The sequence below is a fragment of the Bos indicus x Bos taurus genome, chromosome 9 (assembly GCF_003369695.1).
Source record: "Bos indicus x Bos taurus breed Angus x Brahman F1 hybrid chromosome 9, Bos_hybrid_MaternalHap_v2.0, whole genome shotgun sequence".
In the NCBI taxonomy this organism is placed as follows: Eukaryota; Metazoa; Chordata; class Mammalia; order Artiodactyla; family Bovidae; genus Bos; species Bos indicus x Bos taurus.
This window is the reverse complement of record NC_040084.1, coordinates 81,799,114-81,820,121: the sequence shown is the minus strand read 5'-3', so window position 1 is coordinate 81,820,121 and position 21,008 is coordinate 81,799,114. Positions and strand designations below refer to the sequence as shown.

The 21,008-nt window shown below is 39.1% G+C and overlaps 1 protein-coding gene across 1 annotated transcript in view; it reads right to left on the bottom strand.

Annotated features, from left to right (window-relative positions):
• Positions 1–21,008, bottom strand: part of UTRN (utrophin) — a 557,360-nt gene that overhangs the window by 398,311 nt on the left and 138,041 nt on the right. Inside the window, 9 exon segments of the mRNA XM_027551766.1 lie at positions 815–938; positions 5,512–5,681; positions 6,844–7,023; positions 7,303–7,410; positions 10,656–10,757; positions 12,949–13,068; positions 14,707–14,857; positions 15,704–15,885; positions 17,316–17,519. Of these exon segments, the coding sequence (XP_027407567.1) occupies positions 815–938; positions 5,512–5,681; positions 6,844–7,023; positions 7,303–7,410; positions 10,656–10,757; positions 12,949–13,068; positions 14,707–14,857; positions 15,704–15,885; positions 17,316–17,519 (1,341 nt within the window).

Genomic DNA, 21,008 nt, shown 5'->3' with positions numbered 1-21,008 from the left:
ACTGACTCACTGGAAAAGATCCTGATGCTGGGAAAGACTGAAAGCAGGAGGAGAAGGGGACAACAGAGGATGAAATGGTTGGATGGCATCACTGACTCGATGAACATGAGTTTGAGCAAGCTCCAGGAGTTGGTGATGGACAGGGATGCCTGGCGTGCTGCAGTCCATGGGGTTACAAAGAGTTGGACATGACTGAGCAACTGAACTGAACTAAAACTCACTCCACTGGTGATGGAGATGGCAATACAGACCTGCTCAAAGTGCCCAAATTATTGGGCATGCAAAGATGCACAGAGACTTCATGAACACCAACGAGATAAATCACTACAACCTCCTGCTTCAATTTACATTACTACTCACGCAGTATAAAGTAGCACAGCCAAGATCCCATACATTTTATAGTATTTATTTTTTAAAATACATCTCATCTTAAAAATATATATATAGAAGAAATCTGGAGATTCAAAATTGCTTATTGTATTCAGAAGCCAAAACATCTTCAGCTTACATGCATATAATATTAGGTGTCAGATTAAGATAGATCTAATCAAGCTAAAAAAGAATAGTAACAACTGGACCATGTTAGCAAGTGTCCCTTCCTGCACATCTCAGTGGTTAAAGAAGGAAGAAAAAAGGGAATTGATGTCAGCCTGCTTGAACAGATTGAAAATGTAATAGAGAGTTCTAAAAGCTACCTTATGGTTACATTTATTTTACAGGAAGATTTTTGGATCCCATCACATCTTTATGCCAACAGCAGATCCATTCTGATGAAATATTTTATTCACTGGGATATTTTTGTTTTATCTTTTACCTTCAACTTCTTTTTCATTTCTGATGTTTCTTGCATCTTCTTATACTCTTTTATCTCTGTGGCTTGAATGGCAGTCTTTGATTTCAAGATCCAGTTCAACAGCTCAGCACTTATAGCATCAAACCTGATTTAAGATTCAGATGTTACCAACTATCATTCATTTTCTACTATTGTTTCACTTGGCTCAAGAAAGAGAGCAACCACAACACCAATACAGCATGTGGTTTTAAACACTCCTCAAAAATAAAGGCAACCCAGAAATACAGTAACCACACAAAATCACATCATACATTTACAGTTTAAAGTATGAAAAGAGAAACAAAGTTGTAATGTTAATAAATAAAATTATTAAATAAAAATTTTAAACATTATACGAGCTTGTATTTTCACAAGCTTTTTGTAGATCATGAAAAACAGATATGGTGAGATACCCACAAGTAACAACAAGTACAGAGATTCCTAAACTAATACCTTCTTTAACTCAACATGTATTACTGAGCCTCGTATATGCCAGGCACTGGACTGGGCTCTTAATATAAAGGTAAACCAGAAACAATCCCAGAAATTCATAGGATGCCTCCTAATTCAACTGGGGAGGGGTGGCTTCCTGGAGAACAACAGCTTTATGCCCAGGAGTTATCCTTGCAAAGGGAGAACAAAGAAAGGGAGGAACACACCTTGAGCACTGTAAGTAGTTAAGTGCAACTGGAATAGCGAGTACTAACTAAGCAGGGAGGAACGATAGATGATGTGGCAGAGAGCCTCTCGGACCAGTAACTGGAAGGCCCTGCAGGCTAGCTGAAGGAGCTGGACCTTAACCGAAAGGCAACAGAAAGCCAGTGAGGGGCTTAAAGCATGGGACTGACATGATTATATTTACCCTTTTGGGTCCCTGAAAAGAAAGAATAGAGACAAGTCCAGAAAATAGACGGTGGTAGTCACAGGAGCCAGAACTAAGTAAGAGTGGAAAGGAAAAAAGGGAACAGACCTGGGAGGTGTTGAGAAGGTCAGTTAAAACCACAGTGATGAGGAACAAGAGGAGAAACATTCAGTGGGCGCTGGCCATATGCCAGGCCCTTTCCAAATGGTTTCTGTGCATTATTAACTCCAGGAATCCTCACAACAACCCTGCGAGTATACACTATTATTATCCCTTCTAATGATGAAGGAATTGAGCTCACAGAGGTTTTAAATAACTTCTCCAGACCACAAAGCTAACAAAGGCTAGAGCTGGGATTTAAGCTGAGCAGTCTGTGCTTGTAACCAGGACTCTGCACACAGAACTCAAAGCAACTTCTGGATATTTTTAGATGATTCTCAGGTAAGCACAGGTTGTCCTTGCTGATTCTTTTGGGAAACTTGGCTGAATGGCTTTTCAGTGAATTCTGAGTATTCGTCTTTTCACCAAGGTAAATTTGTCTTGTCATTTGAATGGGATTTTGTGACACTCTAAGTAAATAACCAAAGGTCACAGTATCAGTCAAACCACAGTACACTCCTCATGTCATCTTCACAGCAGATTTCTATTTAATCTTTCAGGAGCACAAACCAAAGATCGTGTTTTAAATGACCTTGGAGACTGAGTCCATCTCTGCCCTCAATATGAGCGAGAACAATGTGAATGCATTAGAGCCACCATGATCATCTCAGGTCATGTTAATAGATAGGAATCTAGATTATAGGAAATGACTGTTACTATGGTGTTAAAAGAAAAAGAAAAAAAAACAGCCAGTAGCAGCACAGCAGAGGAGAAGGGGAAATAAACCATTACTTCTGAAGCATGTATTATAAGCTATGCTACGCAGTTATTCAAGGTTCGTACCTGTTCGGACAGCCCATTTTAAGACAAGCTAATAGTGCTTTCTACATCAGACTAAAAATAGTAAAGGATCTGAAAATCAAGTCTCACTAGGATGCTTAACAATATTTTGGACTTTAGGACAATGTAAATTAGATTATGAAACGTATCCTTAAATTCTGAAGAGGTACCATATTGAAGGGGGTGATGTGGTTGCGTATCACTCCAAAATGCAAAACTAGCACCATTAGTAGACTCAGAGGGGTTTTAAAGTTTAAAAAAAAAACACAATATTTGGGCAAAATTTCTAATAATGAAATTTCACTGCTGTCTATTATAACAAACTGAATGTACTCAAGTCTCGATGTGTCTAAGAAGGAACTGAAGCCATTTCTGCATCAATCAAATCTCAGAAGACTGTGGAACTCACAACTGGTTGCCCACCCAAAAGACACCTCCCTCCCCACATTTCTTCCTTGCTGCCTGAGTACCCCCAGGACACAACTACAGAGATGGAAAATGCAGGATAGTTTCAACCTCCCAGGAACCCAGGGCAGGGCAAATGTCTGAGTTTTGGCGAGTAAGACCAGAGTCAGGGAGTTAGTAATATCTTCCATAAAAGGTCCTTCTCCCTGATTAAAAAAAGAAAAAAGTTTTGTTTAGAAGACAAATAAGGAAAAACTTCCCTGCCTGCATATAAAGCAGGTTATACAAAGTTGTTATGCCAAGTGCTACAGCAGCGTCTTGGGACCATGAGAAGACAGGTTTTGCCTTTTACCTTGCTAACATGCTGAGGATGGCAGAGACAGGGTGCCACGATGCTGACCCATACCATCCCATTAAAACTGCCCCACCTCCAGACTTTTTGCAACATGAGATAGTCAATGACCTCATTGTATAAGTCACTTTGGGCACAGTATTCTGTTTCTTGCAACAGAACTTACCCTATACAACATGGACATGTGTAAGATTGTATAGTTAGGCACCGTGACATTGCGATTTATAGTAAGAAACAAATATTTGGTCTTCGGCCTTGTTTCTAACACAGAGCTCCCAAACTCTTGGAATTTCCAAAGTGATAAGAGCAACAGAGGTGTCATTTGTTATGTTAGTGAGATGACTTTTGAATCCCATCTAAAAAGGTAGGCTGGTTGTCCGGAGACCCAACCTTGTAATTAGAGGGTTGGAACTTTAGTCTCACCTTGCCCCCCTGACCTCAGGGGAGGGGAGAGGGGCTGGAGGTTGAATCAATCGCCAAAGATCAACGATCTAATCAATCATGACTTTGTAATGCAGCCTCCCTAAAAAGCCACAAGGATAGGGATCAGAGAGCTTAGGGTAGGTGAGCACGTGGATGTTCAGGGAGACCAGGGCACCTGGAGAGGGCATGGGAGCCCACACCCTCTCCCCATGTCCTGCCCTGTGCAGCTCCTCAGTCCGGCTCTCCCTGAGTTGTATCTTTTTATAACAAACCAGTCATCTATTAAGCAAAACATTTTCCTGAGTTCTATAAGCTACTCTACAAAGCTAACTGAAGCAGAGGAGGTGGTGTTAGAAATCTCTGAATTATAGCCAGTTGGTCAGAACTATAGGTAACAACCTAGATTTGTAACTGGCATCTAAAGTCCAAGGAAGAGGTGCTGGAACCCTCTAACCTGTAGCCAGTTGGTAAGAAGCATAGGTAACCTGGCATCTGATCTGAGATGGGGCAGGAGCAGGAAAAAGCAGACCTGGAGGAATAAACCTCTAACCTGTGAAGTTAGAATTGGTACCAGAACCTATTCATGCACCCTAGTCTTTCACAGCCTGCCCAGCTTCCAAATGCACAAAATCAACTGGCCGATACATGGACAGAATATAGACACTCAGGAAATAAAAGGTCCACAGTAAGATCAACATCACAAGCATCTCCCTCATCTGCTGCCTTGGCTCCAGAAGGAAAAGTTCCACAGCTGTTGTTTGCAACTCAGAGGTCCAACTCGTGGTCCTAAAAGGAGATGCTGTTAGGATGCAGGAACGCAGCCTTATTACCAAAACTAAAGTCAACAGGTAAAACTGCAATCCTGCTTTGTCTAACAAAAGCTGAATTGGGGAAATCATATTATTTTTATTCAGGCAAAAGTAACTGCCCATGTACCCAAGCACTGGAATTCTACTGTCAAAGGGCATGAAAACAGCAGTATTCAAGGGCTGCTCTGAGACTATCTGTTCCAGGGCCGGTGAGCATGGTCCCTGGCCCATAGGAAAGCGCTGCAGAAGATTCAACACTAGTGAAAGCTCAATGCATGCCAGATATGACTGTTCCTCTTGTAAAGATCCTGAGTTTCTTTTGAGTCAGAAAATGAAACAAATTTTACCAAAGATGGATCTTTGGTAACATGAAGAATCTGTTACTAAAACAAAAGAATTAACAAGGAAAGAAAGAAGACATGAAGACAGCAAGGGAAGGAAAAGAGAAAGATCTAAAGGAATTACTTCCCTTAATTAAGTTTCTTTTAAAGGTAAGAAGAAGGAGAGTCACAAAGAATAAGGAGATAGATCTAAAGCAAAACTGTAGGAACTGTGACAGTGGAAGAAAGAATAAACAAAGGATCGTGGACAATTATATCCACCCACAGTAAATGATGGGAAAGAAAGAACTAAGGAAACGATATGTTCTGTCCATGAAGGCTACAGGCACACAGTTCTACCAAATGAACCAAAGATAAATAAAATCCAGATGACTTAGATGCTTAACCAGTATAAAGTGGAATATTCAGAAGACTGAGAGGTAGTGAGTGGTTCAGTAGTTGAATTTCCATTACAATAATTATGTTTAAATTTGCATATGATTAGTGATCAGTACAAAATAAGTACCGAGCACAAAATATTAATATATCATGTGCAAAATAGTTCTCACTTTTTTTTAGCTTCCAAATCCACAGGGATCTGTCTCTTCTTTGGGGGAGGAGGAGGAGGCAGCTCTTGCTTAGACCTTTTTGTAGTTACTTGTTCTCTTAGGCGAACCGTCTCTAAAAGATCCTTCTGAGGAATCTGGGACATTCCCAGCTTTGCAACAGCCTGAGTTACCTGAAATAAAAATCAACCAGGTTTAATGTTTTACAACAGCTTTATTGAAATATAATTCACAAGCCATAAAATTCTCCCTTGGAAAACATATGATCCCATGGTCATCTATACATTCAGAGTTGTTGTGCAACCATGCCCACTTTCTAATTCCAGAATAAGGCTTATCATTTCAAAAGGAAATCCCATACCCAGTAACAGTCACTCCCATCCTTCTCTCCCTCTTGCCCCTAGAAATGACTAATCTCCTTTCTGTCTCTACAGATTTGCCTATTCTGGATATGTCATGTATTAATAGAATCAGTACATTAACCTTGTGACCAGCTACTTTTACTTAGCACAATGTTTTCAGGGGTTCATCTCTGTTGTATCATATATTGGTACATTATTTTATTATTACTTAATAATATTCCCAGGTGGCAGTGGTGGTAAGGAACTTGCCTGCCAACACAGGAAATGTAAGAGATGCAGGTTTGATCTCTGGGTCAGGAACATCCCCTGAAGTAGGAAATGGCAACCCAATCCAGTATTCTTGCCTAAAGAATCCCACAGACAGAGGAACCTAGAAGGCTACAGTCCACAGGGTCGCAAAGGGTGGGACATGACTTCGTGACTTGGCACACAGCACACAATAATATTCCATTGTATGAATACACCACATTTTGTCCATCCATATATCTATTGATGGATGTATGGGTTGTTTCACTTTTTGGTTGTTGTGAATTTTGCTGCTCTAAATATTCATGTACAAACCAGTGTTATTTTTGATCAAGATGCTAAAATATTTTTTTAATTTATAAAATTACTTAAGATGAAAAAATCATTTTTGAGAAGGAAATGGCAACTCCAGTATTCTTACCTGGTAAATCCCATGGACAGAGGAGCCTAACAAGGTCACAACTGAGTGACTGAGCACAAAGATCATGTCTAAGTGTTACCAGTTACTAATGGTTGAATGACTGGATATCAGAAGTTTTTTAAGGTCTGTTAAAATTCACTTTAGAAAACTAAAGAAAATACATGTCAATTTTTCAATTTTACAGTTAACCAGGTATAAAAAAACAACTTTTTAGTTTAACTACTACTTTTATTACACCAACACTAAAACAAACCTGAATGTATAATTTCTACTTAATGGCACAAAGTATTCCCAAAGCATAGGTACCTGGTTGGAGGAATCTTCTAATCTCTGAACCAAGGAATCCCACCTCTGAGTCAGCTCCTCTGAGTCCCTGTTGATCTTCTTGGATGTCTTAGGATTATCAAGTAATTGACCCACATCCTGGCCAATCTCACTCAGTTGATCCAAAGCTTGGCGCTTCATTTCCATGTCTTCCTTCAAAATCTAGTATTTCAGATATGTATTAGATCACTGAATCACTTTAAACAGGAACGTATCTTCCTGTTCCCCCGTCAGAAAATGTAAACCTCTGTATTTTAGAGTAAAATTTACCTGCTTTAATTCCCTAAAGCTAAAACATAAGACTTCTGGTTTTAGATCATTGCAGAGCAGCATTCTAGTGTTAGGGAAATGAATTCACTCACTACATTCTATCAACCATTGACATAAAACACTAAGATATCATAGGCTCACAAGAGAGGTGCTGACAGCAACATCACTTACAGCCAGTCGTCGAACACTGACGCTTAGTTCCTTTTGGTCTTTGAAGTTGCTCGTCTGGACTTTATTTAAAGATTCTTCTTTTTCAGTTAACCATGCTTTCAACAAGCACTGCGAATAATAACCAAAGTTAGAAATATATTTAGGGAATCATTTGGTAGTTCAACTCAATCAAGTTCTAAAATCTCTTATTTTTATGTTACTGGAAGCTTTATCCACATCTGGGAGAAGAAGGATTTCAAACCCCTAAGCCTGAGGCATAAAAAACTCGGAAAGATATCTTTGCTTAAGATATAACCCTTCACAGATTTGCAACTGATCAACCTAAAATTAACCCCAAACCTGGAAAATTAAACCTAATTCTCAGGGAGGCTGATGGCTCTAAAAGGCTAAATCCAACTATCCAAGTCTCCAAAAGAATTATAACTCTCCAGATGCCGAGGGAAGGTCAGAGATTTTCTTTTCTCAGTCCCTCTGTTAGGCAAAAAAGAGAGAAAAGTCAAGTTACATGGCTTGTAAACTGCAGAGCCACATCACAGACCCACACCCCAAAGCTGATGAATTTTCCACGTATCTTGCAGGACAACCACACTAATGCTCCAGATTCAACAGCAGTTATGATTAGAAGAGGAAGCCTGAGGCTACTCCAAAGCCAATATGAAAATCTTTAAACTTCATTAGCTAACAATGCATGTCTTTTAGACATCAGATATTTAGTAAAGAGATAAATTTGAAGGAGGGATAAAAAAAAATGGCTGCCTTAATATAATTTTTCTCAAAATGTAGTATTTACCACAGAAACTTTCTTCTATAGAGTTGAGGTGGACAATTCTTGGTTGTGTGTTTGGAGTCAACTCTTTCTCAAGTTTGATTTATCAGTTTATTTAACAACCATTCTCTGCCTTTATATTTCACTCAGAAAAGGACAAATATTAAGAAAATAATGTAAATATGAATTCTGTCCTCAATGTAGTAAGAGTTACCACAAAAATACCCATGGCACCAGATAGAAAGTGCAGACACCACAAAGAGACTGCTTCCAGTTTTGAAACAGTGGGGGAGGGAGAGGGAGTTCATAAATGACTTCATGGTCCCTGATGGATATGTCACTGGCAAAGTCCACTGGGATACTGGGAAAAATAAGGTGGAATCTAGGTGACATGGTCTGACCTCTTTTGGGTTTAGTCTAGCTTCACTTGCTTATAGGGGGCAGTGTGCAAAGCCCTCACACCTAACAGGATGGATTAGTGTTCCCAGAGGAGAGTTACTGTGCCCAACACCTCAACTGGGCAGCCTGTGTGCACAAGTGCTGTGTGGGATGCCTCAGTCCAAGATGGCGGCGACAGGTATAGAGAGGCTGCACCTGGCACTGTGATCTGGAGCCAAAGAGCTCTGCCCCCTCCCGCCAACAGGAATCCTCTAAATCAGCCCCACCAATGACTGACTGCCAGGGAGAGCACTGACTAGAGCGCAAGCTCACTCCTTTCCATTCTTTCATCAAAGAATAAAATTCTCCTTTGCTTCTGAACCAGACAGTTTCATTCTATGGGCTCAAATATCACTAGGCAAGAGGGCCCTCGTAGGAGCTGGACTCAAAAGAGTTGGTAACAGGTGGGGAGAACTTAAAAACAGATAGGCAAAAAGACATTTCAAGGCAGATGCCACACTTAAACAAAAACACAGAGACTAGAAAACTAGTTTGCTCTTTCAAAAAAAATGAAAACAATACAAAACCCATCAGGAATCTACCATGGACCATGCATTGAGAATACAGCACTGAAAAGAAGTAGCACTGCTCTGCATTGAGAAGAAGCACTACACTGCATGGCCACAAGGCCACGGCAGTCTTGGAATGAGCTACAAACTGGGAATTCAGGATTTGAACACTGAGTACATGAAAGGACAGAGGGAAAGTTTGGAAGGGTAGGTTAAAGTCAATCACAGAATATCCAGCTGGTCACACTTGGCTCATGCTGGAGAAATTTTGAACTAATTCTCAGAGCCCATTTCTAACTATCTTAAAGCCTCTGCAACTAAGTGAACAATAATCCCTTGAAAGACTGTTTAATTCAGACACAGTTGATTGGTCTTATTCTCTGTAACAACAAATTATCAATTAAGTACCAATGTTGGCTTCGTTTCTACATTTTAACAAGATTTCTCCTTCCATATCATTAACAGAAGGCCATTCAAAGGTCAGTTTTAAACCTAACATAATAAATGGCCAAAATCCTAGCCACTCTCTATTTTTAAATATTTGTGATTACCAAATTTTGATTCTTTCTGAATTTTAAATTATTTTAAGAAGAGTAACACAATGGTTCCCTAGCAATCAGTCTCCTACAATCATTAATGAAGTTAAATTTCAATTATTCTATGTGACTTTTTGGCCTGAAGAAAAGATAAGTAAATTTAAACCTTTGTAAAGCAAAATGTAAACATTTCAGAAATCAGAATCAGGTCTATCATGCAATTCTTAAGAGGAAAATTCTGGCCAAAGATTGAGGGCAGGTGGCAGTAGCTTACAATTTACATGGGGACAAATTTTGCAACCTGCTTTTTAAGAGTTCTCTCTGCCACCATATTTAGTAAATCACAAAACAGCATACATTTATCCCATGAAAAGAATATAGCTGCTTTTTGTGGATGGAAATAAAAGGCATTTAAAAGAATCACAGTGAACCCTGGGATGTGGGAACAGAGTATCTGTTTATTTTCTACACCACAACTCTTTGGCATTTTGAAGAAAAGTCTTGCTTATTTGTATTCTGTTTTGATGGTTGCTTTTCTGGAAGGATGGAGATGGGCAAAAGGCCACCAATCAGACTGAAAACTCTAAGTGGCAGCTTTGCACCAAAGGTTCATTTTCTATGTTAATCCTTGGTGGAAAAAAATTAGCTACGTGTTCAATCATCGGTGTTGCTAAATAATATTTTTCCTGTTAATTTCAGCAGTTATTCTGATTAAAAATCGCAGGTTTAAAGTTCACAAAATACTGAGTGGATTCATTTATCATTATGTACTGAGCACAAGCCATACACTAGGCTGTATGGCTACAAGTCCAAATACATTATCCAACACAAATGCAGTAAAAATTATGTCAAGTAAATCCTAAAACTAGCACATCTAAAAACTAATCTAACTAATGAGCAAGGTCAAATTGTTATTACAATAGAGCTCATTTATAATGCAATCGCTATGAAGAAACTGCATAATGGACTGAAATCTGACTTTTAACATAATAAATAATTATAAATTTTCGTTCTGAAGAAATATAAGTGATTTATTCAAATGCAATAATGAATGATGGTTACTGTTCACCATGTATTTTGCCCATTATGTATACAGCTTCATACCTGTTCTTCCAATAATTCCTGCCACAAAATGTTGATTTCCTGTAACCTATTCCAGCGTTCTTCAGTCCATCGGCACACAGCCGTCCAGCGTTCACCGAGTTTCTAGAAAAGGAAAAACCGATCCTTCATCAACAAAGCCTGAAGGGATAGTTATCACAATCCTTAAAGAAATTCTTGACATCCATTGTTCTTTATTACAGAGTAGTAATTATGAAAAATATTATGAATGTTGCTTTAAATAAAACAGATGAATTCTATAAAATTATAGATAAGACAAACTAATTTCCATAGAATTTAACTATTTCATATTACACAGTTAGAATATGGCACAACTGGAACTCTATCTTGTAACTTTTTACTTCAAACTCCAGCTCTTTTCTATTTTATTGTGGCTTTTATATGAGAATTTGACAGTTTCACATACACCTTCAAAATACAGCAAACGTATCTACTTTCAAGGCTTCCATTTTTTCAGGCTATAATTAAGACAAAATTCAGTGCGTGGCTCATTTCTTAACCATTTTTACATGCCAAGACAATCTTCATCGGTAGTACCAAAAATTACGGAAAAAAAAAACTGTTTCGATTTGTTCTGTTTATATTGCATGATACACAGAAAATTCCACCAAACAGCAACAGAATATTATAAGTATTAGCAAGACTAAATCAATAAATTTGATACATTTAAAAAAATCAATCTTCATGATGACTTTCCCAACTAATTACTTTATTACCACTTTATAAATAATGATTAACAAATTCTGTTTTGTTTCTTCATTACTTACCTATAAGCAAGAATTATTTAATGCATATTATATTATTTTATTTGTATTATCAAAATAGGCTTTGCATTGCGCAAAAGTAGAGAACGTAGAGCCAGAAGAGAGATCTCTCATCTCCGCCTGAAAACTCATTGCCTATTTAAACCTCGGGGCCTTCACTCAACCACTATGAATACCCTCACTGTTAAATAGACAAGACATGAATGCCTACCTCTACGATTACTGTAAAAACTAAATACTGTTGCACCAAAATCTCAAAACCACTGCCCAGTTTTAAATGTTGCAAAAGAAAAAGAATTCCATATGATAATTTATAGTTACTAAAAATCATCAACTGAAAGTTACTGAAATCATCACCTGGCAACATTATATCAGGTAATCCAAGTTCAAATAAAATACAGCTGACCCTTGAACAATTGGGCGGGTCCACTCATACTTGGATTTTTTTCAATAAATACATAGGAAAAAATTTTGAAGATTTGTGACAAAAATTTGAAATGAAGATGAACCACACAGCCTAGAAATATCAAAAAAAAAATTAAGAAAAAGTTAAAAATTCAGGAATGCATAAAATATCTGTGCTGCTGCTAAGTCACTTCAGTCGTGTCCGACTCTGTGTGACCCCACAGATGGCAGCCCACCAGGCTCCCCCGTCCCTGGGGGAGCAATTCTCCAGGCAAGAATACTGGAGTGGGTTGCCATTTCCTTCTCCAATGCATGAAAGTGAAAAGTGAAAGTGAAGTCGTTCAGTCGTGTCTGACTCTTAGCGACCCCATGGACTGCAGCCTACTAGGCTCCTCCATCCATGGGATTTTCCAGGCAAGAGTACTGTAGATACGTATATAACATACAAAATATGTTCTAATGGACTATTTGTTACCAGTACAACTTCCAGTCAACAACAGGCTATTGTTAGTTAAGTTTTGGGGAAGTAAAAATTATACTAGGATTTCTGACTGCTTGAGAGGTCAGTGCCCCAAACCCCATGTGTTTAAGAGTCAACTGTACCAAAAACTCTCTTTATAAAGACTTGTAAGCGTACACTATAGTCACTGAGCAAAAAGAAGCAAGTTGTTGGGGTTCCCAAAACTGATGCTGACATTTACATATTGATCTACTAAAGAAACAGGGATATTAAATCCTACATGACTGAAATTCTCAAACTTGACATTTTTTTACATATTCACTGGCCCCACTCCCAGTGAGGCCCAGAAATATGCATTTTAACAAATTCATCAACTGATTCTGGGCAAGAAGGCTGTGGATCATTTGTTGGGATCAGTTCTTGAGCTTCAAAATCTTGTTCATACACCCAAAGGCTGAAGTAAATGAATGATACCTTGGTTCTCCTATAAACCCCCATGCTGTGGAACCCCAGCTGGGAAGTACAACCTAAAGAAGATGGTTTTACTAACCTAAATAAACAGACTGAACATGAAGAATAGGAACAATGTGTGACTGAGGCTCAGACCCCAGGTGCCTTAGCACTATCCTACTTTATAAGTCCTTACCTGTAATTGATCTTCCAAAATAGCTGTAGCACTCTCGCCACTGTTTTCATCAACAATCACCACCATGTGAGTCAGGGAATTCACTTTCACTTGTTCAGCCTCAAGATCATTCTGCAAACTCTAGAGAAAAAATTCAGATAAACCATTATGTCTACTCTTTCCCATTTACATATTTAAAATCTACCCAGTTGTCAATAGTAATTAAGGACACTTAATGAGGCATCCTGTTTTAAATTTCCAACCATTAGCCTAAGTGTTCTCCTAAGGAAACAAACCCATTATATATCTTTACATTTCATTATGAACCAAAGCAATTTGAAAATGCAATGTCATAACAGACTGCAAATGTGATGTCATCACTTTTATTATTTTTATTCCAAGTTTTGGCTGAAAGAATAAGAGAAAAGGTGTCACATAATCAAGTTTAGTGCATACAGTAGGAATTAAGAATATAGAATCATTAAATCAAAAAAGTTCCAAATTTAAATACACAAAGTCAGAGATCATTTTATCTAGTACAGCACTGTATAAAGTGACATAAGTCAAATGTGATTTAATAGTCAGAAGCTGTTCTGATTCGTTACCCAGGAAAGCAACTGGGGTATACAGACAATTTTCTTCCTACCTCTTCCATGGGAAGAGAATGCCAGGTCACAAGACATATATTTAGGTATATAGGTAATTTATTCAAATACTACCGATAGTGTTGTCAACTGCCTTGAGTTTTTGTGTTTAATGTATCCTTAAAGCTTAATTTACCCATTTATCTAGTTATTTCATTGAGAAATAAAATTCTTCAAACACTTTGCAGAGAAGCTATTTTACTCTACCTTTCCTTGACTATGAAAAGTTATCTCCTAAATTTGTGACCTCCCTCATAGCTAAGTTGGTAAAGAATCCACCTGCAGTGCAGGAGACCCCAGTTGGATTCCTGGGTTAGGAAGATCCCCTGGAGAAGGGATAATCTACCCACTGCAGTATTCTTGAACTTCCCTTGTGACTCAGCTGGTAAAGAATCTGTCCGCAATGCAGGAGACCTGGGTTCGATCTCTGAGTTGGGAAGATCCCCTGGAGAAGGGAAAGGCTACCCACTCCAGTATTCTGGCCTGAAGAATTTCATGGGCTGTACAGTCCATGGGGTCACAAAGAGTTGGAAACAACTGAGCAACTTTCACTTTTCAAACCACTCACAAAACTCATGAATCCTCACCTAGGAAAAGAAGCAATAGCTTTCCTGGAAGGATTATGAACAGACCAATCTGAGGGTTTCCTTATTTCCCAACACGTTGCATTCATGCAATGGACTAGGGTTCTTAACCACTCATGAGTCCAAAAAACAAAAAAAAACTTTGAGAATCTTATGGACACTATGTACTTTCACAACAAATCTCTGCTGCTGCTGCTGCTGCTGCTGCTAAGTCACTTCAGTCGTGTCCGACTCTGTGTGACCCCATAGACAGCAGCCCACCAGGCTCCCCCGTCCCTGGGATTCTCCAGGCAAGAACACTGGAGTGGGTTGTCATTTCCTTCTCCATAACAAACCTCTATATACCCATATAAAATTTGACCTGCGTTTTCATCCCTGGCTCAGAAAACCCACATCCCTATGCACTGCACCCTGCAAGTTACTGAATACAAGAGTGCACTGAAGGAGTGTCCCAGCTCTGTGCTAACGATAGACGCCATCAACCCCTGAGAATTCTAAGTGCTGCTTTTTCATATTTGATAAGGTATAAAAGAAATATGAGCCAGATTTACTTTATGATCTTCCAGCAGCTTTTGCAGGGATTTTAAGTCATCATCCAGGGGGCAAGTTTCCATCTTTTGAATGCGTTCTTCTGTGAGCGTTAACCAGGCGGACAGCTGCTGTAGCTGTTTCCTCTGGAGTTCCATGAGGACATCGTGCAACCTGTCCAAGGGGAGCAGAGCGTTATCCCTACTCCTTCTTCCCTTTGCAAAGGCAAACACACACTCCAGGCATCAAGGAAACGGGGCAGGGAACACACTCTTGTCTAACCTTTTAAAGCAACATTTAGTCTTTAAATATAGAAACCAGCAAAAAACTTATTTTCTTCCTAAATGCAGTCAATTAAATGCACTCCAAAAATGCAAATAACAGCACCCTCTATTTGTATCAGAATCATTGTTTCTTTAATCAGGAATTCCTGCCTATTAAATAGGTGGAAATTGCAGTGGAATAGTTTGCTCCTTAACATACAATACACGAAATAAAATGAACTGTACTCTTAAAAAAGGTTACAAAAGGGAGTTCTAGATAAATAAAACATAGCCCTATCTTCATGTCAGAGTTGGTGGTTAGCCAGCTTTAATACTGCAAAGTCCACATACAATGTCTTTGCCCTTTTTTTGCTGATTTCTGTATGGCCACTTTTACCTTTTCATTTGGTTAACATATCAAAGGGGAAATAAAGATCATAAAAATTCCAGCAATGCTACATACAGAAAAGAGTCAAAATTTGACAAGGCAAGTTCCCACAGACATGCGGACTTTTAGTTGTGTTAAAGTGGGCAACTGGGACTTTCAGTGGTTAAGACTTCACCTTCTAATGCAGAAGGTAAGGGTTCAATCCCTGCTCAGGGAACTAAGATCCCACAAGCCTTGTGGACAGAAAAACAGAACATAAACAGCAGAAGCAATATTGTAACAAACTCAATAAAAATTTAAAAAAATTTTTTTAAAGAAAACAACTAGGCCCCATCTTGCAGCAGTGTTCACTCCCGGGCCTCCACTCACCGGGACTGTCTGTCCATACTTTCGACCCTGAGCGCCTCCCATCTGGCATTCAGCAGGGACATTTGTTCCTGAATCTCAAACTCCTCTTCATCTGTCAGAGTTCCTTGTGTTATCAGTTGGTTTCCTGCCTGCAAGACGTTCCCCACGCTGCTCTGGTGAGCCGTCAGTTCCATCATAAAAGCCTGGGAAGGTACATCGTTATGATCTATGAGCTGCTCATTGAAGAAAAGCAAATCTTAATAAATTGTTAATGCCTAAATATCAATGCTGTGGGGGGAGAAAAAAGTAACCATGCAGACTTCAAATAAAGCAGACTTTGATCCACTTTTCTGTAAGCTCTGAATATAGGAAATAAGCAGCTGACCTAAGGAAAAAGATAAGATCAAAGAGGACCATATTATATCTGATAACACGAGCTATTTTTATGTCAATGCTGATTATGCGACTGATAGATCATTAACATGGAACTAAGAGAAGATATAATAAATAAAACACCACGCTCGCCCAAAAGGACTTGCTTAAATAAAATGACCATTTGTATTATTTTCAAACCAAAATAGCAAATAAAACCTGTCAATTAACATACCACCAAAAAACTACTTAATCAAAAGAATTCTTCACATAACCCAATCACTACAAAGCAATATATTCCTGAAATAGTAGGAAATTTTCATTATATAAAAGTATACAAGAATACTGGATACAAGTTTGTTTAATCATATAACAAATAAAAATAACCACTTCCTAGGGAGCATTCAAAATTTAAAGACTTGGTGTACTGATTAGCCATTTTATGTCTTAACTATAATAATACACTTCCAAAACGAGCAGTACTAAAGCGCTGATTTTTGTCAGTGGCTCCACTGAATCTACAAATTATGGTAAGACCAAAATCCAAAATTTAATTCCAACATAGAGTTAATCACGCACGCCAGTTTTATAATGAAGCCCTATTTAAAAATCTTAAGTCTTCCACAAAAAAAAAAAGTGTAAAGCAGAGACATTACTTTGCCAACAAAGGTCCACCTAGTCAAAGTTATGGTTTTTCCAGTAGTCATGTATGAATGTGAGAGTTGGACTATAAAGAAAGCTGAGTGCCAAAGAATTGATGTTTTTGAATTGTGGTCTAAGAGAAAACTCTTGAGTCTCCCTTGGACTGCAAGGAGATCCAACCAATTCATCCTAAAGGAAATCAGTCCTGAACATTCATTAGAAGGACTGATGCTAAAGCTGAAGCTCCAATACCTTGGCCACCTGATGCAAAGAACTGACTCATTTGAAAAGACTCTGATGCTGGGAAAGATTGAAGGCAGGAGAAAGGGACGACAGAGGATGAGATGGTTGGATGGCATCACCGACTCAATGGCCATGAGTTTGAGTAAGCTCCGGGAGTTGGTGATGGACGGGGAGGCCTGGTGTGCTGCAGTCCATGGGGTCGCAAAGAGTTAGACACAACTGAGCAACTGAACTGAACTGAACTGAAGTTCTCAAATAATGCCATGAAATTTCTGTGGAGCAGAATTCAGTAAACAATATATATCAGGGTGCATCTCCTGATTAAGACACAGGCACCATGGCACATACTCCTGTTCATCAGCTACAGATTACTTACTTCATGGGTTGCAAACTGGTCTTTGACTTCTTCCACATCATCAGAAATGTCATCCTGCTCCTGAAAAGTGTCCTCGGCAGAAAGCAACCAGGTCAGCACTTCCTCCAGTGCTATCTGATAGGTGTCTAGATCCATATCAACCTCCGTGACAGTGCTGGGGGTTTCAGCTCGGGGACTCTCTTGCTCCTCCTCTGGTGCCGAGCTCTATGAAAACAAATCCAAGAAAATCCACAAGCATCGTGAAGACCAGAAGGTGTTCAACAAAGGCACACTGGATGGAGACCCAAGGTAAAACACCACTGTGTCTTAAGGCATCTGTTGGACTCTCAGGAGCTGGGTGAGCAATGCTGTGAACTAGTCAGAAAGCATTTATTCATGCCAGGATGGCAAAGAGTACAAAAGCTGTATCACTCATGGATTCCATACTCAGACATACTCTAATATAGCTGTTATTATTCAGTCGCTCAGTCCTGTCCAACTTTTTGCAACCCCATGGACTGCAGCACACCAAGCTTCCCTGTCCTTCACTATCTCCCAGAGTATATAGTTGGGAAAAGACAAATAACCCACATGAATCACTTCTAAACAAAAATAAAAAGGCTCTTAACAAAGTTATAAATTCCATGGGTCTAACAAGGGATGTTATTTGAATTCATCAAGGGATAGATCAGGACGTTTCACAGAGGATCTGGAACATGGTGGACCTTGAAAGGGTAGATGTCATTTAAAGAGAGCAATTAGAACCCTTGTTAAATTGCTTTTACTGAATAGCATCTTAGCATTGCATTTCAGACACTAAAAGACAGCCATACATATACAGGCTACTGTACTGATGATATTTTTCTGAGGCAGTAGCCCTCTAGTTTACTAGCTGTTTTTTTTTGTTTGTTTGTTTGTTTGTTTTTAAGAGCCTGTGGAATAAGTTATTCCAAGCTCCTTCTAAGCAATGGAGTATTTTCTTATATACTTCAGAATTGTATAACCAAACTAACCACCTATCTCATTCACTAGTTCCCTTCCAGAGCAAAGTTCTTTAAAATTTGCTTATAGCCTGTCTCTACCTTTTCACCTCTCATCCACAACTTTCATGTATCTGAAACATACAAACATGTATAGAAAACAACATAAGAAAAGGTCATGTATTTCGCAACTGCTTTTGTTAACACTCCCTTTCATGCTGATCAGGTCTTGGTCCCTACCACACACCTGGAAAGTATTTTGCCACTGCTACCAATAACCTTCTCAATGACAAATACATTCTTCTAGCATCATCTTCAGGATGATCATGTAATGAACACAAAACCAGAACATTTTTTATAACCAAAGTGCTAGAACAACATACATAAGCCAAAACTGTTTAAAGCAAACCCAGAAGTCTGGTCACCTTCTGTTTCTTAAGCTCCCAGGGCATTCTATACATCTGACCTGTCCCCACCCTCTCGAAGTTCTCCTTTCCCTGCTTTAATAACACCACCTTGGTTCTTCTCCTAGTTCAAAAGCATTTGCCAACATGTAAGTACTGAAGCTCCTCAAAATTAAGTCCAGGCCCTTTTTTAATTCTCCTTATGTACTTGGCCTGCAAGGTTTCATCCATTGCTATTAGATTTCAAGAACCCTCTATTAATATATCCTATTACCTTTATATTTCTCGTCCCAAACTCCTATGTCCCACCTTCCTTAACATTTCCACTTCAATTTTTCATAGGCATATCAAACCTTGTCAATATTCAAACCCTTCATTTTTTCCCCCAAACCTCTCCGAGCTTCCCATTTCAGTAAATGGCTCCTCCGTGCACTTAACTCCTCCAGCTAAACACCAGGGGGCCAGACATGGTTCCTCTTTTTCTTTCCCCTCCTACATTTAATATGGATAAGAATTCCTACCTTCAAAATTTATCTCAAACCCATCCAGGTCTTTCCATCTTCACAACTGTCATTTGACTTCAGCACTACAACAGCCTGATCACCAGTGTCTTCAGTTCCCTGTTACTATCCAGACGTCTACCTCCACCATCCACTTCTCACAGAGCAGCCGGAATGATGTTTGCAAAAATGCAATTATATCCTAAGACTTCCCTGCTTAAAATCTTTCACTGCTTTCTCAATGCTTTTAAGATACAATTGAAAATTCTTAACATAGTTTGTAAAAATACTGTGACAGCGAGAAACAGAGTGAGTGAGTGTGTGTGTGTAGGGCCGGATTTCAATTAGGTTAATCGGGGAAGTCTTCTCTGAAAAAGTTCCATTGAAACTGAGGAAAGATGGGAAGCTTGCCATGTAAACAGTGGGTGGAGGAGCGTTTCATGGAGATCAGCCCACAGGTACAAGAATCTGGGGGAAGGAGAGGAGAAGTCCACCGTGACTGGAGTGCACTGGCCTGAGAAGAGTTGCGGCAGTGGGCTGGGTCTTGTAAACTACAAGAGGTAGCTGTAGAGAAAGCTGGAACAGAAAGTAAACACACCCCAATTATTTTGAAGGAAGACTCCAAAGGGACCCGGTAAATGACATGCAGGAGCTAAAAACAGTGAATCAGTGAGCCCATAGATGCAACACTGGATAATTAGGAGACAGATGATGCCAAAGAGAGAGAAGGAAAAATGAGTTAAGTTCTGGACCTAAAACTCTGAAACTGGAAAGCCAGCATGATCCTGGAGATCATTTAGTACCAAACTTCCATATTCTAATGAAGATATCTGAGAACTAGGAAACTTAGTGACCAGCTAAAGGTTATTAAGATAGGCACTAGGATCTATGAGGTGGAAAATGGAAGGCGTTATCTGACTGCAAGTGTCAGAAGGTATTCATTCAAATTCAAGAGGAGATTTTTGACTGAGAGATCAATTTCAAGAGAAATTCAGGAATTATTTACTGATCACCTAATGCTCTAAGCATATATCTGTAGAAAGAGAAAGAGAGGAAGGCGGGCTATTAGCGTTCGTTGAAAAGTAAAAGATAGCAAGATACGTCAAAGAGTAGATGATTACAACTTGACCACATCATATTTCTTCCATTAACTTAATTCAACTTCTAAGGCATTAATGAAAGCATGCAAATGAAGAGTTTAATATCAATACACTGCTCTTTTTCATTATTCAGTTATACATATACATGTATCTGGGCTTCCCTGGTAGCTCAGACAGTAAAAGAAGCCACCGGCAATGCAGGAAATCTGGGTTTAATCCCTAGGTTGGGAAGACGCCCTGGAGAAGGGAATGGGAACCCACTCCAGTATTCTTGCCTGGAGAATCTGAGGACAGAGGAGTCTGGTGGGCTCCAGTCTATGGTGTCATAAACAGTCAGACACGTCTGAGCGACTAACACATACTCTGACATATACACACACACACGTATCTATAGTCTTTCTAAAATTCTTTTCCCAGTTAGATTATTAGTGAATATTGAGCAGAGTTCCCTGTGCTACACAGTAGGTTATCCATTTTAAATACAGCATTGTGTACATGTCAATCCCAAACTTCCTAATACACTTGCTCTTAATCAAACAGCATGTTATGCAAAAGCATGACTATCCTAGGCCCAAACTCCAGCCTTGCTATATGAAACATACTTTTTCCCTTTTAAAAAGTAAAATCAGTAAAGTTGTGGTTTTCCATTACATGCGCATGATGGTGTCAGCACGCTAACTGACAAACTGAAGCTTTGATGCTGAGAAGTCAAGATTTCTCAGGCAAGCGA